Source organism: Periophthalmus magnuspinnatus, chromosome 7 (genome assembly GCF_009829125.3).
Source record: "Periophthalmus magnuspinnatus isolate fPerMag1 chromosome 7, fPerMag1.2.pri, whole genome shotgun sequence".
Taxonomy (NCBI): Eukaryota; Metazoa; Chordata; class Actinopteri; order Gobiiformes; family Gobiidae; genus Periophthalmus; species Periophthalmus magnuspinnatus.
The window spans coordinates 18,057,343-18,085,319 of NC_047132.1; the positions used below are offsets into that span (position 1 = coordinate 18,057,343).

A 27,977-nucleotide genomic window follows, 5' to 3' on the forward strand; every position below is an offset into this window, starting at 1 on the left:
TTAGCCTATATATTTGATAGCTTATCATAAAAACGATACATTTAGTCTTTCTTGTAGTCTTTCATTTCAAAGGGATTAGAGGTTGTGTTGAAGACGTCGGGCGGAAGTAGTTGTACTCACTGAAGCTGACCTGACAGTGGGAAAAAGTAGCGAGGGGGCGTTCGTCTAAACAAACAAACAGGAAGAAACTGAGAAAATAAGACCTTCACGACCTTCTTTGTAGCAAACATTTATGGGATATACACGGGACATTTTGACATATCTCGGAGGACTTTGGGGGCTTGTTTTTCCGGTCCGCAGTAAGCGCAGTTTGACGCAGAAGAAGAAGGCGGAGTGCTAGGCTAGCAGATTAGCATAACACGACAAGATTAGCGACCAAGCCAGCACAAAACACATTATTTAAAACGCTTTCCCAGAATCAACCGAACGTCTAGTTGTGGATTCAGTCTCCACTATGAGCACAAAAAGTCAGCTTTAAATGCACATTCATATCGTAAAACTGGATGCTGAAGTTCCTGCACCAGCGACTCTACTGAAGTAGCGTCTGTCACCAGCCAAGATGTAACGAAAAAAGATTTTTGGGGCAGAACAGACAATAAATTGACTAAAAAGTCTGGACTGCGGACGAGCACATACACCTTGCATGTTTGATGTACTTGTTTTGACGGGGCTAAATTGAATATTAAAGGCACTTGATATAGTTTGATGCGACTTTTAGACGAGTGTCAACATGGAGCCAGCGGAGGACGCCTTACATAACGCCCTCACCTTGGCAGAGGATCGGCTCAGCGCGGCCTCAGCGGCCGCAGCTCAGCTTTGACGGCTCCAAACCCCGAAACAAAACGCCTAGAACCAGGGAAACGACAGGATAACACCCGCCAGCCAGGAAATGCCGCAGCGGAACATGTAAGGCTTCCAACCACAGACGAAAGACGGAACAACAAGGGGCTGAAGATGGAGTCAAATCCACTGATAAACTGTAAGGATGCGCCGTGTGTGGTACAGTGCAACAGGTGTGAGGCAGTGATGGATGAGCAGGGAGGAGCAGGGATACAGATGGAGAAGATGCGGGCGAGTGGTTAATGTTGCAGCGATGAATACAATATTAGGGAATAGTATTTAGTTTAAACAATATTCAGTGTGAGAGAAGTTTAATGATAATGCAATTCAATATAAACAATTTTATACTAGCAGTGTGTGATAAACCAATATACTAATTAACCTCACTGCAGCTCTAAGGAATTTGTTTAATGTAACCGAGAGGTTCTCAAACTGTGTTACTGGTACACTGTTAATTAATGGGTTTCTGAAAATTGTATGTTCAACCAGAGATTTTTTTTACAGTTTACACAATTGTCTTCACTCGTAGTCTTTCACTTCACTTACATACATAGGAAGGAAATCTGGAGAAAAGACTATTAAGATTCTGTTCTGTAGACGCAGAAACATGTTATATTATCCTCTCATTAAAATGCATGTTCAGCTTTTTGCAAAGAAAACATAAAACGTGTCACCAGCCTCTGTCATAGTCCTGCTGCAGATCTGAGCCCAGTGAGGCAGTTGCTGTGGAGATGCTGATGCTTTCAGGCTGGAATAAGACCAGAGTGAGATGTGTCATTCAGAGTCACTTACTCCTTTTGTGAAAGTGCTCTAATCTGTATGGCTGTTGGTGATTAGCACTGTAACTGCACAGCTAAAGGATCCTATTTGCTTATTGCTTATTTTCCCTTTGTGTGGGTTTTAGTTGGAGGGTCTGTCTAGTTCGCTATAGTACAACTTTATTTTTTGTCTTTTATACTAGAATATGCTTATGTCCTCTCCCAGATGGGGTAGAAGAGATGTGGTCTAATTAGTTTATCGGGTACCCTGCCATATTTATTAAAACTACAAAAGCTAAAGATTAACAATCTAAGACATTTTACCATGTTACACTACAGGCCTTTTTAACTATACAATTAAAAAGAAATAGACTGGATGATCCAGGTCAATATGGGGAAAAATGTATACTACTGTTTATTCAAGGTAGAGTGTCAAGTAAACATCAATAAACTATTTGCTTTTGTAGTAGTTTGATTAAATTTTACAATATGAAATCGCTTGCCTTTTGTTGGTTGAATGAAGTTTGGAAAGTGCACCACCCTAAAGGTCTTAGAGAGTATAGTGTGTTTCTGTGTTGGTGGTCTTTGGTGGCAGTGATGAGAGGTCGTTATGGTGATGGTTGCCATGGAGCCGGAGGTCATAGGATGCTTCGGAGGCTCAGACTGGATAATGTTACACACCACTTGTAATGATAATGAGGCACACCTAATGTCTCCCTCTTGCCAGTAGTTCTCAAACTTTGGATCTCTGGTGGTAAGCAGGGTTTATCTGGTACTGCAGCTAAACAAGTGTTGAGGGACTTCACAGAAATGTATTCTTAATTTAGTGTTCCTGTTTTTCCACTTAATATTTGAACAGTATATAACTTTTAATTTTTAACACAACTTGGCATGGAAATGTGCTGGCCAATCAACATCAATAGACTCAATAAAGTGAGGCATTTTGTGTTTTGTGTTTTATCAATACGTGCACTTTTAGTTAGAATTTCACATAAAGTTTTATAGATGAGACTCCCTGGTTTAGTTCAGTTTTTAGACTTGTTTTCTTGATTAAATCCTGAGATTTTATCAAACGTAATCATACTAAGAAATGTTGCCGTCACCATTAATTGATGCAGTCTTAATTCTACCAAGAATGTCTTTAGTTGACTACAGCCCTGCCGGGTTAAAAAACCTGGAATAATTTCAGGCAGCTTCTTAAAATCAAATTAATCTGGATTGCCCCAATTTCGACTTGGTTTAGTCCATGTTGAAGAACACCTTGAAAACTAAACAACCTTAAAGATGCACCATTAACCTTTTCTGGTTGGTGAATGATACTCAGTAATATGGCATTAAATGTATCTTGGGTGATTCTCACTGTCTATTGACAGTAGATGATATTGTAAATGTTGACGATGATGATTAAAAAAATAATTAAAGACAATTTGACAAGGCATTTGGATGAAAAAAAGACTTGGATGTGACAGTCAAATGACTGAGGCTTAGCCACTCTTCATAACTTCATAACTCCACTAAAAAGTGAAAATACTTTGGTTCAAAGATTACTCATTGATTCTCACTACCGAAACAAATACAGTTATACGGCATGTATTCAATTACAGGTGTTTTTATTCTGAAATAAAACAGTTTTTTTGTAAGCATGGTTGCCTCTTCACAGACCTGTAAGTTGGCCTGGAGGCATGACATGATTGTCTCCAAGGAGACCAATATGTTTAAGAACATTAGAACATTCCATTCAATGCAATGACATCTGCATGGAGACAAGCAGGTGGTGGACCTTCCACCTAACTTACCTTTTATTTATTCATCTCTATTTACCAGTTTTCTCTTCTACTGCTGCAGCGATGGACCCCTCAATCACGCTGTGGCAATTCTTACTCCACCTGCTGGAGGACCAGAGCCAGCGCCACCTGATCTCCTGGACGGGCTGTGGGTCTGATGGAGAGTTCAAACTGTTGGACGCTGAGGAGGTGGCTCGACTGTGGGGCCTCCGTAAGAACAAACATAATATGAACTACGACAAACTGAGCAGGGCACTACGCTATTACTATGATAAGGTAATACTGCTACTACTACTACTACAATAAGGTGCTGATGCTACTGTTTCATTGTTATAGTTACACAGGTATGTTATAGTACTGATACTGGTACAGCTACTGTGAAAATAAGGTACTGATATTGCTATGACGAGGTACTACTACTAATACTTCAAGGTAATGCTTCTGCTCCAATAAGCACTAAACTAAGGCTAAAACATAAGTCAGTATAAGCTAAACCTTGGTTTAATATAGTCCTTAACTAATCAGAAACCAGGTCTAAACCAAATGATAATCTATATCAAATGTGTTTTTTTCCACTTAGAACATTATTAAGAAAGTGAGTGGGCAGAAATTCGTATACAAGTTTGTGAGTCAGATCGACCCCTCAACAACAGACCCGTCTCGGTCCAATATCGAGGAGAAGCGGGACAGTGCTGACTGCAATGGCCAATCAAAAGGCCTAGTGGGCGGGATGGCAACCTGTCAATCAAAGGGCTTACCACAGCGTTCCTCTGTTCCTCCCATTTCCCAAAAAAGCTCCTCACGGAATGACTACATGAAGTCTGGCCTGTACTCCACCTTTACCATTCAGTCACTACAGAACACACCCACACAGCTCTTCAACCAGCCAATCAAAACAGACCGGCCCAACCAGCAGCCCCTCAAAACAGACCGAACCAACCAGCAATCAATTAAAGCAGAGCAGCTCATACTACAACAGCAGCCCCCTGACCCAGTCGCTCAAATGGACAGAATGCCAAGAGAGGTAAGTAATCTACAGCAATAAAAAAAAAATAAATAAATAAATTATTTATATTACTTAAATAATTAAGCCGAGACAGTGTTATAATAATTGTTCTTATTGGATGTGCTTCATGGTGACATAATGGTCTCTTCTGCATTTCACTCTCTTTGGGACATCTAATAACACCTGAACCCAAAAATGACTCATCTGATAGTGGCAGACACCTCGCCCAGCTCTGCCCTCCCTCTGGCACTTCCAGTCAATGTATTTTTTTAATTTCCTCAGGTCTGTGTGGTGCCAGAGTCCCGCCCAGCATCTGTAGGTGGTGCTGTGGACACTGGTTTACAGGTGATTGTCACTCAACCATCTCCATGTCCCACACCTGCCCTGAGCCCTCACAGCAATGGACTCTCACAGGTCAGTGATTTAATCAAGACTAGAACAAAACAAAGCTATAAGAGAGTTGGAGGACAAAACTAGGGCTGGTTACCGCTTTTCAATACCTTAACGACACCTTCTTTTTGATACCAATTACCAGAATTGTTCTTTTTAAATTGTAAATTTTATTGTAAGTTAATGACCAATATTACTAAGAAAATACTTTTCAATCCCTGTATTATGTTATAACTATATTAATTTATATTTTACAACATAGTATTAGGCTATGCAGAGGCCAGTTCTAATTCAAAACAATTGTGCATGCAAATGAATCAGAGCGGATACAAATTGCAACTCTGGACAAACTGTTTCTTCAACTCTTCTGTTTTACCGGTAAGATGATGCACTGCGCTTTGTTTGGATACGTGTAGGAACCGAGTTTCGGTGCCCAGCCCTAGACAAAACTAAACCAGAACTTCTTTGTGCAAAAGCTGGTCTAACCTTCTCTTTCTTCTCAGCCTCCAGCACTAGAGCCCCCACAGATCTTCCTGACCAGTGTAGGGGACTCCTTGACCCCTTTACTGTCCTTGGGGCCGTCATCTGTGGGCCCTAGCTCTGTGCCCCACCCTTCAGAGGACTACAGTTCTGCCCCCCCTCCACACCCACTCTTCCTGATTATCAACCCCCCTCCAAAGAACCAAGGTGCACTCCCGCAGAACCTAGGTGCCGTCCCACAGACCCACCACTCTCACAGCCCTGCACAGGAACCGGCTCATACCATTGGGCAGACGCCAGGACAGTCCACCCCTCAGCCCTCCATTGTGGTTAAAGATGAGGACACACAGGGCACAGCAGAGGGGCTCCTGGAGATGGTGGCTCTGGAGGAGAAACATGTGGAACCGGTGAGACTAAGCTTTTTTATGAGACTAAATCCTTGACCTCCTGCCAATGTGTCGCACTGAGTACAAAATGTTTCCAGGTCCCTCAGCTGATCTGCAACTCTGAACCAGAACCCACATTAACCATTGTGGAGACTCCATCCACTTCCTGTTTGGACACTGGGGTCAGCGGTCAGCAGACAGAAGGGACGGGACCAGGGGAGGCCACACCCAAGAACACAGCTACTACAGGTAAGAGACGGGTGATCCCTTCAGACCATCTCCTCAGACTTGTGTCCATATATGTGACTTAGACAACCTTTATTGGTCCACAAGCAAAACTGGACACAGCAGCCCACACATTACAATAAAATAACAAAGAGCTAAAATTAATGGCAAATAAGATTAAAAATAACTAAAATAGCAAACTATAGAATAGAATGGTATTCATGAAATAAATATTTATATTGTAATTATGAGGTAATAAAACTTTTTAGATCAGGTTACTGGTTCAGTGTACGGGACACTGTGCGTACACAGTGGTGGAGTTATCCGATATTATGAGCTTGTCAACTCTGCAAAGACGCCTTAGGGTGCGCTCACATTAGGCCAGTTGAACTGTGCCCAGTACGGCACATTTCAGTCTTTGGCACAGTTGGAGGAGGTAAACCAAAGCAGGGCATGGTTGCTTGTGTACATGCACAAGGGTAAATAAATTGCTTATGTTTAAAGAAAGGATAGGCTACATGACACCCCTACACTTCTGACTCTTTAATAAGCTACGGGCCTACCTTTTAGGCATTGTGCCAATGCACCTGTAGAACAGAGAGCTCACACAGAGCGTGGCTGTCTATGCATAACCAAAGGAAAATGTTTAACCTTTACAGCCTCTGGGCTGTTGTGGTATGTCAATCAGAGGCATTGTAGGACATCTTGGGAATATCAGAGCATGTTCCAAACAGATTGTTGATAAATTGATTAAATTGATAAAGTCATATTATTTCATCATTACATGAAAAAGGTCATAATTACGGGAAAATTGTATCATAATTATGTGAAACACCATGCTCTTCCAAAAAAAGGCAAACTATATTTCAAATACACATTTTTGCATCATATATATTTTTTGTTACTGTGTTTCAAGATGTCACAACCGAATAATTTAAGTTTGTCTCTGGAATATCTAAGTGTTTTGCAATTAGAGGGGTTTGCGCAAAGCTCCAGCTGTCAACTCTTTGGTTGGTGAGGTAATGCTTAACTCACTTTACTGCTTAGTTTTAACCTAATATCAGTTTAGTTCAGCACAACTATCAAAACAATGAAATGAGCGAATCCTCCTTTAATGACTATGAAAAACAAAAATGGACAACTCACTCACATTTGAACATCACATCATGGACATTCATAAAAGAAGTCAACAAAGACTATCAGTAATAAGAAAACTCAAAGGACTCACTAACACACATAGCTGCTAAAACCATAGGACTCCCCACACCCAATCTCATAGACCTAAATAATCGGGCCATTGGACACTTCGCACTCTCCCCCTCGGGTGCCCAAACACAGAGCTCACCTCTGGGCATAACATAATGGGACCAGCCCATGTTTCTTCTGAGCTCCATGGACTGCATAAAACAAGACAACTTATGTGTTGTTTCTGTTGACTGATTTTGGCATTTGGGGAACCTTACCTTTAATTCCGTGTGTTCATTTTCGCATTCTCCATAATAAAGGACTCCACTCACCCCCTCCAGGACCACCTAATCCCTCTGCCTTCAGGACGGAGGTATAGGGCCATCTGGTGCAGGAGGACACGGTTTGGTAGAAGCCTGATCCCAGCAGCCATTGCTTTCTTAAACAACAGGCCCTGCTGAGGCATAATGTCTGTTTTGTAATGTGTTTATGTGACTATGATGTTTGGTGTTTATCTGTGTATATGTCAAACGAGCTCTGTGTATGTGGAAAAGAATCTCCCCTCAGGGACAATAAAGTAAAGTAAATACTTTGAAAACAAATGCATTTTTTTTCTTTAGAACCAGCGGTTTCTGCACCATCCTCCTCTTCTTCTACTGTCTCGGTGTCTACCGCCTCTGAGAGCACCCCCTCCAGACCAAAGAAACCCAGAGGTCTTGAGCTGCCCTCAGCCCCTACACTGCCACCGGGACTGTCTTTGGACAAGGTCTATATCACTACAATGACAAAATATCTCTTGTTTTGACCTGATCTAGTCCTGGTTTTAGACCTGGTGGTGAGTTTCTTCTCTTTTTTTCAGGTGAATGCAGCAGTGAACAGTTTACTGGCTCCTGGATCGAGTACCAACACTCTGACGCCGACTGTCATCACCTCACATGCACTGGTAAAACTACACTCTGAGCAGAAACTAACTATTCTGTGAACAAAACACACAACTCTTGTCGAATTTAGTCATTTGTGATCACATGACTAATAACAAATGAAGTTATTAATCCAATGTTGATAGTAGATGTCTGCCAGAGCCTCTCCAGAATTAAAGAGAATACACAGTTCTAATGCTGTTTTTTTTTTTTCCTCCAGACCCCTGTATTGCTTACCCCAAGTCCACTGCCGTCCACCATTCACTTCTGGAGTACACTCAGCCCCATTGCCCCTCGCTCTCCTGCTAAACTCTCCTTTCAGGTAACGCTCCCTATGTTACTTCTACACTTCAGATTAATTATATCCATCAGGTTGTGCTTGTCATTAGCTTTGGGGGGATGTTAGCAAGACAAAAGGACATTATTATAGGAGATGGGATTTTAGCTACCCAAATTCCTGAGTAGTAATTCTGAGACCGAAGCATGTTTCAGCTGGAAGTTGGTTTTGAAATTTAAATATAGCTATGGACTTGGAGTGTTTCCCATTAATAAAAAGACTATGCCCACCTGCTTAAAATATGGTGTTTCCAATGATAAATGATGGACAGGTTAAGGTTGTATTTATGTGGTGATCTGAGGGAGACCGCGTGTTTCTTTATAAACCTGGAACAGAATCAGGTCTCAGTGGTTTTGGCTCTGCTCCTCCGTCCCCCATCTGTTCCTCCACCCACAGCCTCCACTCCACAACCTGCTCACAAATCGTTTTATTTAGCCCTGTTATGGTGCGCTCCACAGTGTATCCTCTGTTTGATCAATGCTGTCCTCTGCATCCCCTTCACTGTCTCCAACTTCATTTCCTCTTTTGCCATCTATCATCTAACATAAGCTGTTCAATTGGTGTACATGTACTCTGTGGTCTGGTTAGACAAGTGGTACCCGAAGTGGAGGCAGTGCAGGGCTCTCAAACGTTGTCTACACACAGCAAACGCATTAAATATATATATGTTGTTTCAATTGTTTTTAAAACCATGCTCAAGCCTGTAGTCAATATATTAAATGTGAATCTGACAGTAAAAATATTATATATTCTGTATTTCTGTAAATTATTCTTTGGGGGTCTATAAGGGGGGGGGGGGGGGGGGGGTGGCACTGAAAACGTATGGAATGGTGATGTCTCCTTTTGTTTAAAAAATATACATTTTGAAACGACATACTCTTATAATGTTATAATCAAATTAAGCCTGCTTTGATATTGCAACAGTTGATTTTTTTTTTACTAATCTCATTTCTACCCAAATTAACTAACACATTCTGAAATTAAGTTATGTAGATATTAATTTTGTGGTGTATATATTGTGTAATTTTGTGTAATTCTTTTTATATTTTTTAGTTCCCAACCAATGGCAGTAACCAGATACACATTCCTGCTCTCAGCGTTGATGGTCTGTCCACTCCAGTGGTTCTCTCCCCTGGCCCCCAGAAACCCTGAATCTGTGCCCACAAACCAGGCTGCTCTCTGAATCATGTTTGGGGCCCCTATTTTTCTGGTTGTGACTAGCCACAATACCAGAGACTGTTGAGTCCTTTTGCCATTTCTCTGGACCGCCACTCTGAATAAGTCTGTGCCCAAACACAGAGCTCACCTCTGGGCATAACATAATGGGACCAGCCCATGTTTCTTCTGAGCTCCATGGAGTGCATAAAACAAGACAACTTATGTATTGTTTCTGTTGACTGATTTTGGCGTTTGGGGAACATTACCTTTAATTCCATGTGTTCATTTTGCACCATTTAGCTGGAAATTTAAACCAGAATTACAAACAATTCTTTGGGAAGCAATTGCAAACTGGAAGAAGCTGCATTTTTACTGGAAATCTGAGTCAAAATCTGACTCTTTTCTTATAGATTTTGTGCAAAGGAAATGGAAACATTTTGATTTGAAAGTTCAATATAAAATATTGAGACTTCTTTCTCAGAGTGTTTTTCAAAAGCATTTTGACTACAGTTATGGAGTTGACGTCCGACTGTTTACAAAGTTTTTTCTCAAGTATGCTTAGAGAGATTTAGAAAAATAACTTTTGAGCCATTTTGAAAAGGTTGGCTTGGCCTTGATTGGCCTAATTTTTGACTATGCCTCTGTCCTGCATGGTTATTGGGACTTTTATGAACCGGCGAATCACAGAGCCACGTATAAACTTTCCATTTGTTATTTTAGTTTAACAACATTCCTCTTTTGTAACTGTTTGTACATGGGTTATACAGTATAATGATTGGTTCAACTTTAGATCAAATTAGCAATCTTTCAATTCAAAATTTTTTTCATCGTGTCATTCTGCAAAGAAGTGCTATTCTGCAGAGACTTACAGTTTTTCAATGTAATTTCAGTTTCCATTGCAAACAAAAGTTTTTGTAAGTTTTTATTGAGTTTTTTTAAATAACAAAGCCTGGTCATCCTGCCCCTACCAATAAGGCTCTCGGAGCAGTAGAGTCTGAGCATAGATATATCTGCTTGTTCAGAGTGGACTTTGTAACTCTTCTAACACCTCTGATGAACACAGGTCTGTGCTTTTCTTCTCTTGTGGGTCATGCTGAGGTCCAGATTGTTTCTTAGTCAAACAATTTTCATAAATTTTTTGAGGAATCGATGGGTGCCTCTCAATTCATTTTGGTTTGAATTCAAATTAAAATTATGAATTAATACAATGCATCTCTGAATATATGAGATATCTGAGAGATGAGATTTATTTGAGATTAAATTGTAGAACATATTAATGTTATTATTTATATGTTATTTATCCACAACAAGTAAATAATTATACATTTTATTATTATGAACCTTTTAAACTCTTATAGAAGCATCTGAAAAAGATTTTTTTTTTAAAGTTTGTTTTGACCTCACTCAAAACAAAACTAGACCAAAGGGATAGCAGTAGAAAGGAAAAGTCAGGATGACCAGGCTAACATGAGCAGTGGTTAGTGGTGATTTCTGGCCTTGCTTTGTCTCTGTTCACATACTGCGTTCTGTCCTGTTGTCTGCTGCACACCTGTCTCTTCTTGATTCTTGAGCTCTGACTGTTGAACCTGTCGCTGATGCTGCGCTGTTCTGTTGTTTTTAGTCTTTTGCCCTCTTCACACAGAATCTGTAGCCCAGTTTAGACCCATTTAAATCATAGTTTGGCTTTGGTTAGTCCTGGGTAGTGCTACAATAGTTCTAGAGTTAATTCTGGTTTAGTCATTATTTAGTCTTGTTTTTTCTTAGTTAGTTTTTCTGGTTTAGGGGAATGCAGATGTGTGGAGAGGGCCTCAAGTTAAAGTGGAACTAAGCACCTAAACTCCACCCACAAGCACAGTCAAAAGAGCTGTAAAACTGTGCAGTGCCTTGAGGCCTAAACTGGAGAGTGAGGGGAAAGAAGGGGTGGGATCTAGAGGACTAAAGGGTTGAGTGAGAGGGGTACAGGGGCTGGGTTGGGGCGGAGAAGGGTGGGGTCTAGAGGACTAAAAGGGAAAGTGAGAGGGTGCGGGGTCTGGAGGACTTAACACCGCGCTCACACCGTGAGCGACTTCAGCGACTTCAGCGACTTCAGCGACTTCAGCGACTTCAGCGACTTCAGCGACTTCAGCGACTTCAGCGACTTCAGCGACTTCAGCGACTTCAGCGACCAGCTCCCATTCATTTCCTATGCAGACTGGAACAGGGAGGAGACAAGAGGAAGTGGAGAGGAGAGCAGCGCAATCCAAGTGACCTGAACGTAGCACAGTTGAACTGAAGTCAACTTTATGCAAATGCGGAAACAATATCGCCGCAGCGACAACTACTCAGTGAACACATTTTGACACACACATCTGAAGCATTGGTCGAGGAACTAAACTCACTCCTAATTCCTCCTGCACTAGGTTAACTTCCCATAGAGGTCTGGAGACAACATGTGAGCGAATTGAGCACAGGAAAGCTCTTTTGTCGCTCTCGTTGTGAGTGCGGTGTTAAGAAGAAAGTAACAAATGGAGGGGCAGGGTCTTGAGGCCTAAAGGGAAAAGTTGCAAAAAAGCTTATTTAGTGTTTAGTCCCACTTTAAATTAACTTGGCAAATGTCCAAAGAAATCTCTTCTAGGTCAGAGGTTACTGGTTGTTTTTCTGCATATTTGTTGCATTTTTCTTTGAAGTGCCCCCTTCCCATTTTGGGAGTACAGTGCTATTCTATCATTCATTCTAAGCTGCATATTACCGCCGTATTTTTTACCTGCTATGGGGCTGCTCTCCAGTCATTCTCATAATTGGGTTTGTTAACATTTTATTCAAGCAAGTCCAAATAAAATATAAATATACCACTTAAAAATAATTGGATTAATTTAATTGCACTGCAGCTTGGCACCCCATTCACTTAAAAAAAAGAAAAAAATTTGTTGGCTTGAACTATCTTTCAAAAGATTTCTTGTTTTCAATAAACCTAAGTGAAAATTAGGTAATAAGTAGTGTTACAGACAGATCCTTACGTAAGAGATAATAATCTATGGAACAAATATGCAAAAAAATAAAAAAAATTTCTGCGTTGTAAGAAATTATTACCCTGATTCAGATATGAAACTGCTTTGACCTGTACTGAGATTTGCGCTGCCCCCTAGTGTTGTACTGTTAACTTGCTAAAGCCATCGTGGTGGACTGTTCCCTTTTCAGCATGAGTTATATTTTTATAGATACTTCTTTATAGAAAAATATGTCCAATTTAACTTGTTAAAGAGGTAAACTTGGAAGAGCAATGGATTTAGTCTAATCTATAATAATTATGACTTATATTTTTATACTTGTGTCTTTACAGATGAATGCATATATATTACAAACTGTTTTGGAGACGCCTTACAGTGCTGGGAGTGACATAGGTAAAATATTCCAAGCATGAGCGGTTTCAAGCCATTTTGGGTGGAGGTTTTTCTCACCAGCAGAACAAAGAGAATGTTTTTTTTTTCTAACAAATGAAGTTGTTGTGCATTCTGGTTAAAATATGTGAGATTTTACTATTTAAAAAACAATATTGTGATGGGCTGCTTCAAAAAGGTCATATGCATTGTTTTGCAGTATTGAAAGAATGTTTTCTGGAAAAGATCTGTTTTGTCTTGGGTTTAGTCCTGGTTTAGCTTTGGTTTATTTAGGCTTGGTTTATTTAGCCCTGGGTAGGTTCTGGGTTTGTCTGAAGCAGCTCCTGTCTCTTGTTGATTGTTGCAGTATAAATGCTAAATGTTTTTAAATCTTATATTGTGAATATTTTAGGAATAGTCCAGAATCTTGGGTCAAGATCCACAATTTTCTGTTGACAATCTTTTTTTTTATGCCAAGTAAAAAGATGCTAAAGATGCTTAAGTTAATTTCCAAAGGCTACTTGGTGTATGCCCTCATTATTCCATAGTCTTGAGATACAAAAAAGGTATTATTAAAGACTAATCTGTCCGGTTCGGCACAACATTTTTAATATATTACTAGATCAGCCATTGAAGTTTGCTCAAATTATGTTTTCTCATTAACTCACATGTAAACTTGAAAGTGTGTACTTTTATAGTACATTTTACTCCTTATACCACTGCGATGCTTGTCTATTGTAGATTCCGTTTCCCATGACCCATAACTCTGGACTAACTTGTATCTTGAATTGTAAACCCTTCTTTTTTTGTAAATATCCAAATGTTACCTGTATAGTCTCATTATATCTGTCCTGTCCTCTCAACCAATCAGAGAGGAGCTGTCTGCTGCCTGGCCTCGCCCTTGCTCAGCTTTCACTGGCTGGTTTATTGTAAGAGGGCGTGGCCTGCCTTTATTTTGTGGCAGGAGAAGGGGGTATACTGGAAAGAGAAGTTATTTTTATGAACTGACTGTATTTGATGGTTTAAAAAAATGTTGTTTTCTACAAAAAAAATTAAACTATTTTGTTCTGTACAAATCTGCAGTTCTGATCTAAGCATCCCAGTCACTAGGATCTTCTTCTGTGCATGTCCAAGCCATATCAAGCTGAACACATCTGACTGTATCACTTATAAAAAAGCTATCTAAATGTTTCTAAAGCTCTGAACCTCTGATAGGATCCTCGTGTGATATTGCAGTTTAATCCTGGTTTAATCTGGATTTTAAACTGCATGGGATTGTTTTCACTCAGACACAAAGGATTATGGGAAAAAAGACAACAACAGGAAGTGATGATTTTGCCTCAAACCCATATAGATTATGCTTGAACTCAAAGTCTATTTTCCCAAGAATCAAACTAGAACTTTCACCGGCATTAGTTCTGGTTAAGTTCCTGCTTCAGAATTGGTCTAGTCCTGGATTAGACCTGGTTAGGTCACTTTTACTTGAGATGAATTCTACAGATTACATCATCATTCTGAGTCACAGTTATGTCATATTTTATTATCACTTTTAAGAAAATCAATCTTCCACCTCAGCATAGTTTTTGTCTCTGCCTGTAAAACTCTGTCATCACATTCACAACGCTCCAGTATCATGTTACCCCCTCAGGATCAAACCAGGCAACATCAGTGCTAAACAGAAACTAAATTTGAACAAAAATATGACTTAATATAGCCTACCCTGGTACTGTTAGAAAACGAATTACCTACTGCAGTTTCACGAGCTGTTTAAATTTTAAATAGCCCATATTTTCTGATCTATGGTATAATGTTTCCTCATCAAAACATGTGGAGTTGTGTTTTGTTTCATTCACGCATTTAACACACAAACCCTACATAATTAGGCTGAGTTCTTCTCTTAAGCAGGAAACACTGTTCCACCTTGTGATATGTTGTAATACAGGATGTGCTCCACTGTGTTTGAACTCCATACACCTCCACTAGAATCATTTGCATAATTTCAGCTCTGGAATTGCCAAACTAAAAAGTAATGCAGGGTTATTCAACATGTGTGAATGAGACAAAACACAACTTCAGGTACATTTTTGATGAGGTAACAACATTTTAACATAGCTTAAAGCTTAAGGAGTCAATTTTGCGTAATATAAGACCTTTAAGTGATTTCCTCAACCCAAAAAAATGAAGTGTGCACATAGATGAATAGGCACATGACAAAAGAATAGCAGATATGTAATAATTTGGCCAAAAGTGTAATAAAGTACATAATTGTAGGAATAATTCGATCAGCTCGTCCTGTCAGTGGCGATGATGGTTTGGTGAGCCAGCTGAAGTCAAAGCTCTGAAACTGGAGCATTACGTCATGTCCCGCTGGAGCCCCGCCCTCTCCTCTGCAGCATCCGCGAGCTGATTGGTCCGCTTCCCCGTGGCCTACAATCCCATTGGCTGCTGCGCAAGCCTGACGGAGGGCAGGCTGGCGGGGTTTCAGAGGGAGATGCTCAGGATAAAAGAACCCAAACGAACCGTCCCGAACTTCCAACGACCGGGTCCAAGAGCTTCCCAAACCTATCTCTGCTATTGATGCTTCCGTGTCGGCTGTGAGGACCCGGATGTTACCGCTGTACTGCCGGAGCTCCAGAGCGAGGTGAGCAAACGCGGGCCGTGTCCTCCACAGTCCTTCAGAGGCGCGCTCAGCATCTCCTTCACTTTAGCTAAAAGATCCCCACACGGCGCCATGAAAACAAAGTTGGTGTTCTCTAGGGGTGGTTAGTCTCACGATAAAGTCCGGGATTAGCGCGTGGATTTGGATGCTAACTGTGCTATGAGTGAGTTGGTCATTATTGATGAGACACGTGACAGGGAGCGGGAACACGTCAGGTGAGGTCCATCGACAATAATATGGCGGACTCGAACCCAGGGCCGCCTTACCCTTTAACCGCAGTTATTCTGTTTTAAATTGAATATTACAAAATAAAGTCAAACTAATGAAACCGCAACGGGCCATTACCAATTAATTTTCCCGTTACCTGCACTGTGGCTATGCATGGGTCTCAGAATTAGCAAAAATTAGGGCTGTTGCCATAGTAACGGTTAATTCCAAACAAAATATTAGATCTTTAGTGAAAAGTTCTCAAAATGTCAAAATAAGTTGATTAGTTGAGTTAGTTGATTAGCCAAACCTAAACATTGATAAATTCGTTTTTAGTAGTCGTTGCCCAAATCTATTTCCTTCCTAGACGTGACACTAGACTTCTACTATGTTCAGTTGAAAAAAATAAGATAATCTGTCTTGATTCCATGTTTTCTCTATGGCTAAATTTAAATACACACCAAAATCTGATGATTAGGCCTCTCTTATTTCTGGAGCTTTGAATTAATTAAAACACACACACACAAACTACACTGATGTGAGTAATCAGAAGGACCATAATCAGAAAGAAATTAAAGGATTTTGCTGGTTACATTTCATTTTAATCATTTTATAACTCCAAAAATCTGATAATAATCATATTTTGAGTGGGCAATGTGCATGTAGCCACAGCTTATGTGGGGGCTCTCTAGACCTATAATAATTATGTCATGAATTATTGATCTAATACAGGGACTCCTCTCTCTGAATCATTTTCTTGATCTTTCAATAAGTCTATTGTTTTTGTGGATGTGATGGTGTTGTGTGAAATGGGTTAATCTGGTTTAAAGAGTCATGTCAATCAGGGTCATCAAATCAGAACCAAAACAAACAACATCTTTTGGTCTCCAGCCCTACTCATTAAGCATCTATCTATCTATCTATCTATCTATCTATCTATCTATCTATCTATCTATCTATCTATCTATCTATCTATCTATCTATCTATCTATATATATATATATATATATATATATATATATATATATATATATATATATATATATATATGTTTGTGTGGGTGTGGGTGTGTGTGTGGGGGGTGTATGTATGTATATGTATATATATATGTGTATATATATACACACACACACACAGTTAGTGATGTTTTGCCTCATGTGGGTCAGTTCATTTCAAATACTGCTATTACCAGCCTACTACAACTATTAATATTTCTACTGCATTTACTACTAATGTTAGTACAGCTCTTGCTATGCTACTTCTCCTCTCTGCTTCTATTAGGCCTGCTACTAATCCTCCTTGTATCTATTGCCAATATATTCCTATAAGTACAGTGTAAAGTCAGGTTCTTTCTAACGTTCAATCAGAGTGTGCCATTCACTACATTAAATAATTAATATTCACTAATGAATAATTAATGAGCTCCCACTTCAATCACCCTGCACATTTTAGACCTGGTAATGTTCTGGTTTGGCTTTTAGTTCTGCTTTTGGTCTGTTTTAGGTTTAATTTAGTCCTCCTTCAGTAGGTGTTTGGACCTGCAATCATGGTTTTGTCGTATTTCTGCCTTTATTTATTTTATACATAACAATGAGAATTGTATGACCATTTCTTTCAGGTTCTCTGTCTCCTCCCTGCCCAAGTGCATGATGGGATCTGAAGTCCTGTTGGTACTGGTGTCTCTGGTGATGTCGTCAGTGTGTTCTCCAGTGGACATGACCAGTTCAGGTACAATTTATTTCGTGTTCGTATGTAAAAGTTAACCTGTGTCAAGTTTTGGGTTTGTTTGGGGTTTTTTTTATGTGACAGAGAGGTAGCTTTAAGTTTTAAGTCTTAAGTTGTCATTTGTCAAAATTCTTCGCATGCCGCAGTGAAGTGACGATTACAATCATTGAAATGTCAACAACACCAAGCTAATTATTTCTTTCAGCCAGGTTTTCAAACAAAAAAATGCTTCATAATTAACTAAATATAGACAGTTTACAAGGTTCTCTTAATATGTTTTTTTCTCTAGATAGTTTTTATTACACTTCATTCGTCAAATATTTATTGGAACAGAGATTTTAGTAGTATTTTATTTACCTTGAGCAATCATGATACATAGCTTCACTCTAAGACCAACTAACAAAAACTATCCTTCAACAATAGAAGGAGCTTTTTGCAGTTTGGAGTAATAATAAATGAAGACCAGCCATCTATTTATATTTTTTCTTATACAATTATTATAATACCATGGCTTCACCACTGCTCTTTTTTTACTTTCATACTATTGCATAAGAATTGAGGGCCATGAATGTAACTGGACAGTCAGAAACCATATGTTGAAACTTTTTGGCACATGGGCCACAAATTAGAGATTTGGCCTGTAACATCTAGCAAAGTATGAATATGCAGGACTCATTATACAAGTGGTTTTCCAAATGCATGAATTAAATTAATAATACATTTATTAAATTTCAGTTAAATAGACACAACAGAAAAACTCACATTCAGTTCTATCAAGTGCCAAAAGATCAACAACTTGTTGAAAGGGTAAACTGAACAAGGTTTACCCTTACCTATTTTAATATAATTTGGTCACATTCGGCAGGCCGGATTAATCAACCCAAGGGGCCGTGTGTGGCTGTAGTTTGCCCATGTCTGATTTGTAATGTTCCCTTTTCAATGCTACAGTGTGTGTTGTAGTGATACATGTGCCCTGCAGGTGGCACTGCGCTGTGTCCGCTGCAGTGTGTATGTGAGACCAGGCCATGGTACACTCCTCAGTCCGTCTTTCATCAGGCCAACACTGTGGACTGCAACGAGCTGCACCTCCAGAGGGTCCCAGCAAATGTCTCCACTGACACTCAGGTTTTCCTCAGACAGATTTTACAAAAATATATATTATTATTTAAAGGTCCTATATTATGTAGAATTGACTCCTGTGAGTTTAAGCTATGTGAAAATCTTGTTACCTCATCAAAAACATAAGAGTTGTGTTTTATTTCAATCACAAACTTTTGAGTAACCCTTTATTAGTCTATCTACATGTCCAAAGCTGTTATGCAGTGGTACTTTTCAAGTTAACAGCTCCTTTTACCGTTAATTAAGTAGAGATAGGCAATTCTAGGGCTGAAATTATGCAAATGGTTCTAGTGAAGGTGCATGGAGTTTAAAAACACAGTGGAGCACTTCCTGTATTACTACATGACATTATGACAAGATGAAACAGAGGGTTTAATGTTTGAGAGAAGAACTCAGGCTAACTATGCTGGATTTGTGTGTTAAACTTGTGTGAATGAAACAAAACACAACTGCAGGTGTGTTTTTGATGAGGAAACATTATAACATATCAGAAAGATTGTAATTTAGTATAACTGACTTTATAAATGTTCCAATGCATTTGCTTTTGTCTTTAACAAAAAAAAAAAAATGCAACTATAATAATTCCACACAGAACAGACCCCACATACTCTTCCACATTAAAGACTGTGTGTGAATGAAATGAATTCACTAGCCATATTTAAGCATATTTATTTTTATTTACTAGTATATTTACATTATCCATGTCCAAACAACAAGCTAGAGATGGAGATTGCTTTAATTATATACTTTTTTCATGGTAAACTAATTCTACAGAAGATATTGACAAGTTCTTCTTTTAACTCATGTTAACTCATCTGTAGGTCCTTCTGCTTCAGAGCAACAACATCTCGTCCATTTCCTTTGAGCTGCGGAGTCTGACTAACCTGACAGAGCTGGACCTCTCTCAGAACCACATCACTCAGGTACCCCTTAAGGATCCTGCCACTAGCCACTCTTTAGATCTAATCGTGTGTAACAACTACATTATATAATCAATTATCTGTAAATCATGACTACAGATCTAATTGTTCATTGAGCACAGTTATGTATTGGGAGAGCTCTTGTCCACATTTTTCACTGATCCACTGGAAGAGCTGTGAAGAGCAGGGAGGTAGAAGGAGTTACGCCTCATCCCACTTTTATATAGTGCTTTTCTATGATCAAGGCTCTCAAAGTGTTTTACAGGCTCACTTAACAACTCAACACTCTTGTTAGTGTTCAAAGTTATTTTGAACAAAGGAATTTTAAAAGACTGTGCTTCACAAACCTAACTGACAAAATGTTGTTGGAATACCTTTTCAACAGGTAGCCCATGCTTATTATCTCTTGTGTGACATTTACACAGGTGTATGCTCCTATATTCATTCTGCCAAAGAGGAAGCTGAGAAAAAGTCATAATGCTCTGTAGTTTTTATTCATTCAAAAAAGAATCACTGACATAAAAACAGTTAAAAAGTTAAACTTTCTACATTCATTTTATGATTGTCCACAGTTTGCAATGAGAAAAATTAATGAGACAGAGGTGGAGCTTTTGTGAGAACGGTTCTAACCCAAAACTAAACCAGGACTGGCTACATTTAGAGCACAAGGGAGACTTGACTTCTTCATAGCCTCTGTTCATTTGCTTAAAAGAAATTACATTGTCATTTGAATAAATAAAAAAAAAATTGCACATATTTACAGAGAAATACAGATACAGTTTTATCTAACATTTAATCAATAAATAATTAAATACAGTAGTGTAGTAAATCTTTTGTATTTTCTATTGTGATATAGAGACAATACAGTAAAAGACATTAGACATTTTGTATTACAGTTTGAAAGGGGGTGACAAGACAATAACAGTGGCATCTGTTCTTCTTACATGGGAGTTATGTGTATGTTTGAGTAGGTAACTAATAAAGAAAAAATAAGAGGAATATAAGGGTGGAAAATGAAGAAAGAAGTTGAGCGTTTTTTTATGTATGTACATGTGTAACCCTCAGCTCAATGTTAAGAATAATCTCTGGTCTGAACTGGCTCTGGTTCTTCTTGCTCCTGCTTTAGGTCACTTCTCTGGACCTTTCCTCCCTGACCCGCTTGGTCACATTGTATCTGGAGGAGAACCGCATTGAGGTTCTGCCAGACTTTGGTCTCAGGAACCTGTCAAGTTTAGAAGAACTTTACATCAACCACAATCAGATTAGGACGATCGAGACCTGGGCCTTCAGTGGACTCACCAGCCTGCTCCGGTATTTATACTGCTGCTGCTGATACTATTACTGTACCTATGTTGCCTCTATGGTAATTTGGAAATTTTAAGAAGTGAAAAAGTTTTTACTTGCTTTTTTAAAGAAATTACAAGTAGGTACACTTAACTTATTTTATTCTGTTTGATTTTGTTCAGACTGCACCTCAACTCCAATCAGTTGGAGTCCATTGACAGTTGCTGGTTTGATTCCCTGCCTGCCCTTGAGATCCTGATGCTAGGGGAAAACCCGGTCTTAGTGCTGAAAGAGGGCTCTTTCCAGTCCTTGCCCCGACTCCACAGTCTGGTTCTGGCTTCCATGGGTCTACAGTCTGTGTCCCCCAAAGCCTTCACTGGACTGGACTGTCTTGAGAGTCTTTCCTTCTACGACAACAAGCTCAGGTATGGGACCATACACGAACTATACCTGGACTAAACCAGAACTAAATCAGGACTAGACTGGACCGATCACATCTATCCACACAAGAGGATTTCCAAGTGCCAAAATTCATGAACAATAAGCATATGGCACCAAACACTGAATCAACCTGCTATCATTCTATCATTAGTGCCAACAACCGGTTTCTAACACAGTCGTCATAACATTGTTTAACTTAAATTTAATATTGGGTACCACTGATTAGTAGTGCTTGTAGCTCAAGTTATGAAGTTATCTTGCTAACTGTCATATCCACCTTCGTAGCTTGGAGACTAGGGCAAACCAGCAGGACTCAAAACTGTCTATATGAAGTCTAAACTAGATCTAACCCTTATCTCTCACATGTTCTCTCAGGTCAGTTCCTCGAGATGCTTTGAAAGTTCTTCCAAACCTGAAATTCTTGGACCTGAATCGAAATCCCATTAGTAGAATCCAGCAAGGAGACTTCCAGGACCTGCTGCACCTCCAGGAGATTAGGTATAATTGACCCTGACCAGGACCGAATCAGAACCCAGTCCGGACTTAACCAAGACTGATTTTTGTTTCAGTTTAAACAACATGGAGCAGCTGCAGATGGTGGAGCCAAACTCCTTCCAGAACCTTCCAGAACTTATCAAAGTGGAATTGTGCAACAACATCCACCTGTCTCACCTGCATCCTCACACTTTTAGGTATATTTTGCAAACATGAACTTATATATACATTTTTCCTTTTGTGACATTTCTCTCTTTATTTTGTTCCTAGTGGTGTCCCGTGGCTTCGCTCGCTTATGCTGCACAGCTCTTCTTTGTCCTTCCTCTCCCCCTTGCTGCTTTCCTCTCTCCCTTCTCTCAAAGAGCTCTCGGTCCACTCCAACCCTCTGCGTTGCGACTGCCTGCACACCTGGGCTGCTCACCTGGGAAACTCCTCCCACCTGACATTGCTAGAACCCACCCTCACTGTATGCCATGCCCCCCTGCACCTGATTGGCCGGCAGCTGCAGGAAGTGGTGATGTCTTCAGGAAGTGGGGTCGATAGCTGCCTGCCACAGATCGCGTCCAATGTCTTTCCTTCAGTGATGAACGTCAGCGAGGGGCAGCCAATCACCATAGAGTGCTGGGCAGATGCTGACCCCGCCCCTCAGTTCTATTGGGTCACACCTACTGGAGACAAGGTAAGCAACACAGACGGATGTTTTCAAATGACATACAGCGTCAGTATAGACACTATATACTATAGACCATCCTATAGATTAAGTTTGGTCCTTGTTTTGTCCAAGTGTCAAACCAGTTAAATCCTTATCTTGTTATTGTTCTACTGTAGACCCTGGTTTTATACCTGACGTTTTTGTAAATTTTGAGTTTTCCTCCAAGGTTTATATTGTAAAAGCAGCATTTTGTGACCAATAGTGACTTGCAGCTAATAATCAAGTATTTTGCACTTATTAACTTTAATGTCAAAATTTTATGTTTAAATCACCACTCAAATGCATGTAAAAAAAAACAAAAACAAAACTAATCTGAATCTGAAACACTGAATTTTTGTTTTTGGTCAGGTGAGCTCCGAGACGGTGGCTGCACCAATTGTATCTCAAGAGGAGCCAGAGGGACATAGCTTAAGCAGCACAAAGCAGAAAAAACACCGTTTGCTGGAACCTGGGGCTTTATTCATTGATCATGCTGAGGCCTCAGATACAGGTGTGGACCAATATGATTTTATCAAATGCTAGCTCATATTAAGTTCTATGTTCCACCTGGTTGTCCATGGTTTAGTCCCTCATTGGCCCTCTGCCATGCCCTAGTTTACACATGGGCTAAGACTTGTTTTTTGAGGGATTAGTCTTTGTTTTGTCCAGATTTAGTTAAGGGTAAATTAATTTTCTCTGTTCTCAGGGACTTACACTTGTGTAGCCTGGAATGCTGAGGGAGCGGACACAAAAAGTCTGTCTGTGTTTGTGGAGCTCCAGAGCCCAGGGATGACCACAGGCTCCAAGCCCAGCCACAAGCAGTCATGGCTGATCAGCAATTACAGCAGTTCTGCCTCTCTAATAGTTCTTGCAAAGGTAACCACCTTTAAGCCATACACATATCTGTAATGAATGGGTAGTAGGGTGGTATTTTGGTGGTCAGCTGATCTCTTCTCACTTGACTCATGGACAGATTGAAGTAAATACATTTAAATACAATGCACACAGGCTGCTCCACAGAGCACACAAACTTGTGTGAAAGCACCCTTGTAGCTATATTCTTCGTCTATTTATTTTATCTGCTTTTATTGCCCCCATCAGGTCTATCATTCCACCTGAGTCCTGCTTTATTCCTGTTTAGCACTGGTTAAGTCCTATACTCTACACAAGTAGTTCTCAAAATGTGGTAAAGGTGCCTTGGGTGGTACATGGATATGTTCTGCTTCTAATTTACTCCTGATGTAGCTTTATTATTATTTAGTTAGTATATATCTCATGTTTCAACATATATAACAGTCCAGTATGAAGACCTATTATGCAGAATTGAGCTTCAGAGGTTTAACCATGTTGTTGTTAGTTGTTTCCCCTTCTCATATACCCTCTGAAAAGTTGTACTTGGAATGATTTCTACATGTTTGAGGAATCTTTAATTACTTATTTTCAAGACCCCATATTTCAGATTAACCCTTGTTTTCACCGTCACCGGGATCCACCCACTGCTCTGTACTAACATTGTTCTCCAATATTATTTTGTATTTATTCTTAGGATTCGGCAGTGTTGTATAGTCATTTTGGTACGAATGAAAAAAATCCACTGCTCACTAGCGTGACGTGCAGCTATCCAGATGAGGTCATGATGTTTGCGGCAACATCAGCTCCCATTGGGTCCCACAATTTTCTAATGTGGAAGTCAGAGGACTTGTTTCTTTTATCAGGTTGTTTAGATTGATATTGCAATTTAAAATGTGCAAATGAAAGATAATGATCCACAGACAATAGGTCTTCTTTAAGTTCCTCATAGGTCCAGGCCATGCCTGGATTTAAACCCCTTGCTCACCCCCATCGTCGTTCAGGCACTGACCCCTTTTGCAGCTCTTTTTTTACTTTGGCTGTAAGCAAAGAAAGGACACTGGTGTTTAGTTGCACTTTAAGTTTGTATTGGGAGGGTTAGGATGTATATTGACTCAACTTTTCACCATACAGCATATCAAATGCATGAAATATAGTAACATTCTTTTAAACCTAGCTAACCCTAACCCTAAAGGCAGTAAATGGTGACAATTTTCTTAATATTTAACTTTGTACCAAGTAAATAAGGAGATTAATACGCAATGACTACAGAGGATAGTAAATATGCACAGTTAAGGCAGAAGTCACAAAGAGTGAAGAGAAAGTCTGCTGCTTTTTTAACCAAAGAACACAAAAGAGCAAGTTAGTTAAACTAGAGGATAAACACTGTTAGTAACTGTGAAAACTACAGGTAGGACACTAAAGCATTAAACAACCACAAACTGTTGATTCTTTGCAGTGACTTTGCAGTGTGGTGGGACAGTATTGCCAACAAAGATTCTAACCTGCACAGGTTTTCGAACGTTTTCATGTCTGACAAAGAAGTGGCTGATATCTAAACAAGTTATACATTGAATCCCTATTTTCAGGATTTCCACCAACCTGCTGAGGGACTTCGGGTGTAAATTAGCTCATGCTTTAACCTGGCACCAGCATCTCTCCTATAACTTGTCTCAGTTAATGTATTGTTGTGAATCGTCCCTGTACAATAAAATGCATACCATACCATGTATGTCCATGGCGGAATGTTCAGCAGTTACCATGGTGACACAATGCACATATTAGCAAACACAGCCTAATAAGTTCATATATAAGCACTAATAAGCTCACCTATTGTAGTACCGTTCTTAGCCATGAACTACCCCTCTGTTTGCTGTTTGGAAAAGTAAATAATGTTGCTTTAATGTGGCTATTGGATCTGCAGGTGGTGCACTCCCAGTCTGTGGTTCTGGAGTGGAAGCTGCACCCCACAAAACCCCAACAAGATCAGAACAAGGAACAAGACCCATCTGGGACCCTGCCTCTATTCACTACAGCCACGGTCCACATCCACAACCCACACATCAGCTATACTGCCAAGGTCTGCTTCTACTTCTTTAACTCATATTGTTTAGTCTTGATTTTGAATTAAATGTATATTTTTTCTATTCATCAAATAGAAATTACTTTTAGTTTTGATTTCATGAACATAAACGGGACAAAAATGTAATCAGTGCCATTTAACGTAAAAAGGCACTTTTTTTCTCGAGTCTGACTCCAAATTACATGCTTTTACTAACAAAATTGGCTGTAGACCTCTTGATTAAAAAGACCCAAGTGATTAGAAAAGACTGAATCACAGTCTCAATTAAAATCTGAATAACTGCCCAGCCCCAGTCTTTAGTGAGACCTGGGTTAGACCTGACTTAGCTTTTTTAAGTTTAAATTCCAAATTAAAGCTTAAGTAAACACAAAACTGATTCCAGTTTACCGTCAGTTTTTTCTGCATTTATTTCACTTCTCTGTGCCTCTACTTCATGCGTTGGTGTCTTTTTATGTAATACCTCATTTTAGATACGTTATGCACTTGAAATATCATATTTTCAATCTTCACGCGAGTGGTGTTGTTTTATGTTGATCTGCTTTTTGTCCTCTTGCGCACTCTCTCTTGTCCAATCATCCCGTTCTACTTATTAGCTCCTACTTATAGCTAAAGCGTAACGCGTCAAAGTGAGCCAGACCTCACTGGGAGCTAGTACCCTCCAGGGTCCACTTTGGACTCCTCAAACAGGGCAGTATAATTCGCTTTAGAAAGTGGAGACACTTATGAACAGTACCAATCCACTCCAAAGCAAACTAGCGTAAACAAAGCTATACATTGAAAACTGTCAACTTAAAATTGGTTTAGTCCTAGTCTAACCTGCTGTTCTTTGCCCCAGGTTCCAGCAGATGTTCAGGAGTACAACCTCACTCACCTCCTCCCTTCCACACTGTACCATATCTGCCTTACCATTTACTCAGCCCCACCTCACTCACCAAGCCCCACCCCATCTCACACTTCCTGCCTGAATGTTACCACAAAAGACTCCGCCTTCTCCGTGGAGCTGGTAGCATCTCGTCACGGTGGAGTTGCAGTGGCAGCGATTTTGGGTTCCATGTTTGCTCTGTGTATTATGGTGCTGCTGCTGTTTTACATGGGCCGTCGCAGAGTGGTTAACCTCCCGCAAAGCCATGCCCACTCGCTAAAGAAATACATGCAGCACACCACGTCCATTCCTCTGAATGAGCTGTACCCACCTCTCATCATGTTATGGGAGAGCGAGGCGGAGAAGGACAAAGACGAGAAAGAGGAGGAGCACAGACAGGAGGGGCACATCGACACGTCAAAGACTACATACATGTGGTAGCAACGGGACAGAAACAAGAGCTGGACTCTAAATGAGCTAAGGACCTGAGCACACACGCGCACTGACCAAAAGAGTGTGCACCTTTTTTATTCACTATTCTGACCCTGCTCTTTCACACAGGAAACCTCACTGTCTATCTCCAACAATGAGAGGTCTTGTTTAGGCCTGGTTTAACCTGGCCTAAATTTCTACTGTTTCTAAAGTACCCCTGGTTTGGGTTCTGTTCCTCTTTAATTCTATTTCAAACCCAATTTAGTCAGTGTTTACCATTTAGTCATAGTTTTTCCACCTAGCCTGGAAAAAACAGACTTATTGTTGCATCAGCCTGGAGTCTGGTAAAATATTTATGGAACAAACAGGCCCAAAGTAATCTGACTAAAAACACACATCGCTTTAGTAAGGAGACTCTATAACACATAGGATAAGTAATCCCAGAAGAGAAAAACAATCACACATTGTTGTCCCATGTTTGTTTTAAATAGAGATCAGTTAGTGAGCTTGCTTGCTTCAGCATGATTTTTCGGATTGGTCAGCACAGATGAACAAACAAACAACTGAGAGTCAGACAATAGCCACTGTAGAATATACAGAGAATTTACATCTTGCTACCCAGGCTTGCTTGGCCCCGGTTTCATCCCTTGTTTAGATCTTGTTTTGGTGTTGGTTTGGGCCTAGATTTATTTGTAAATATGTCACACACTGGAGTCACTCAGAAAGCCGCCCCCTTGTGGCCATCTGTGAAACTCTTCCGTGTTAAGAGAAGCACACTCACTGTATTTAGATGGTCTGTGCAGGATCTGAATTATTGTTAAGGGGTATGATTCAAGTTTTAATTTAGATTTTGTCCTAAAAGAGATTTGGCTAGTATCATGTTTCATGTATCCTGATTTAGTTCTTTTTTAAGACCTTGTTTGGTCCTATTTCTACCTTCTTAACATTCCACACAAATAGCATTTTAGAGTAAAAATGTTCACAAGAATCGACTTCAGTAGTTACCATATCAAAAGAAAATGACATTGACAGAATTTACTTTTCTTTTGATATGGCTCTTACCGAGACGACTGAGGGATCACACAGATATCTTGAGTAGTTACGTGACCTTGTCTGAAATCTGGACAAACCTAACTCAAACAGAAGTGCAGGGTATTTTGTGTACTGTCCCTGTCATTGTTAATATAATGATTAATATTATAATTTTATGTGAGCACTGAATCACCACTAATTAGAAATAAACTCACTTTGACACACTTCTGTTTTTGGTGGTTGCATGAATGATTAAATCTGATTATGTGATTATTTCCCCTTTTTTAAAAATCCTGATTAGGGCTGTAGGCATTTAGTCATTAAGTCGATTAATCAGTCAATGGTGTCAACCA

General features: G+C 39.8%; 3 protein-coding genes across 3 annotated transcripts in view; all 3 read left to right on the forward strand.

Moving 5' to 3' along the window:
* The window catches only part of pcsk1nl (proprotein convertase subtilisin/kexin type 1 inhibitor, like), an 82,891-nt gene extending 67,651 nt beyond the window's left edge, over positions 1-15,240 (forward strand). Inside the window, exon 6 of the transcript XR_008648754.1 lies at positions 15,229-15,240. The gene's annotated coding sequence lies outside the window, so the exon portion shown is untranslated. The remainder of the gene's footprint in view (positions 1-15,228) is intronic.
* elk1 (ETS transcription factor ELK1) lies at positions 106-13,901 on the forward strand. Its single transcript, XM_033970144.2, has 10 exons — positions 106-979; positions 3,444-3,658; positions 3,963-4,406; positions 4,671-4,802; positions 5,282-5,665; positions 5,743-5,893; positions 7,675-7,820; positions 7,914-7,997; positions 8,195-8,296; positions 9,365-13,901. Exons 1-10 carry the CDS (start codon positions 955-957, stop codon positions 9,461-9,463), a joined length of 1,782 nt encoding a protein of 593 aa, XP_033826035.1. The 5' UTR covers positions 106-954; the 3' UTR covers positions 9,464-13,901.
* Positions 15,241-15,397: 157 nt separating the features above from the next.
* On the forward strand, positions 15,398-27,696 carry si:ch211-180f4.1 (uncharacterized protein LOC100144405 homolog). Its single transcript, XM_033970159.2, has 13 exons — positions 15,398-15,466; positions 17,310-17,419; positions 18,396-18,541; positions 19,357-19,458; positions 20,582-20,766; positions 20,922-21,164; positions 21,556-21,678; positions 21,750-21,872; positions 21,946-22,354; positions 22,736-22,877; positions 23,073-23,242; positions 25,140-25,295; positions 26,134-27,696. Exons 1-13 carry the CDS (start codon positions 15,432-15,434, stop codon positions 26,599-26,601), a joined length of 2,412 nt encoding a protein of 803 aa, XP_033826050.2. The 5' UTR covers positions 15,398-15,431; the 3' UTR covers positions 26,602-27,696.
* Positions 27,697-27,977: the final 281 nt, after the last annotated feature.

What these genes read in the sequence shown, in the direction of transcription:
- elk1 (XM_033970144.2), top strand. Translation starts at nt 955, where the DNA reads ATGGAGTCAAATCCACTGATAAACT. An exon ending in ACAGCAATGGACTCTCACAG is followed by an intron (nt 4,803 to 5,281) that starts GTCAGTGATTTA and finishes CTTTCTTCTCAG; the next exon opens with CCTCCAGCACTAGAGCCCCC. An exon ending in CAAGAACACAGCTACTACAG is followed by an intron (nt 5,894 to 7,674) that starts GTAAGAGACGGG and finishes TTTTTTCTTTAG; the next exon opens with AACCAGCGGTTTCTGCACCA.
- si:ch211-180f4.1 (XM_033970159.2), top strand. Translation starts at nt 15,432, where the DNA reads ATGTTACCGCTGTACTGCCGGAGCTCCAGAGCGAG. An exon ending in TTCTACGACAACAAGCTCAG is followed by an intron (nt 21,165 to 21,555) that starts GTATGGGACCAT and finishes ATGTTCTCTCAG; the next exon opens with GTCAGTTCCTCGAGATGCTT. An exon ending in TGCTGAGGCCTCAGATACAG is followed by an intron (nt 22,878 to 23,072) that starts GTGTGGACCAAT and finishes CTCTGTTCTCAG; the next exon opens with GGACTTACACTTGTGTAGCC.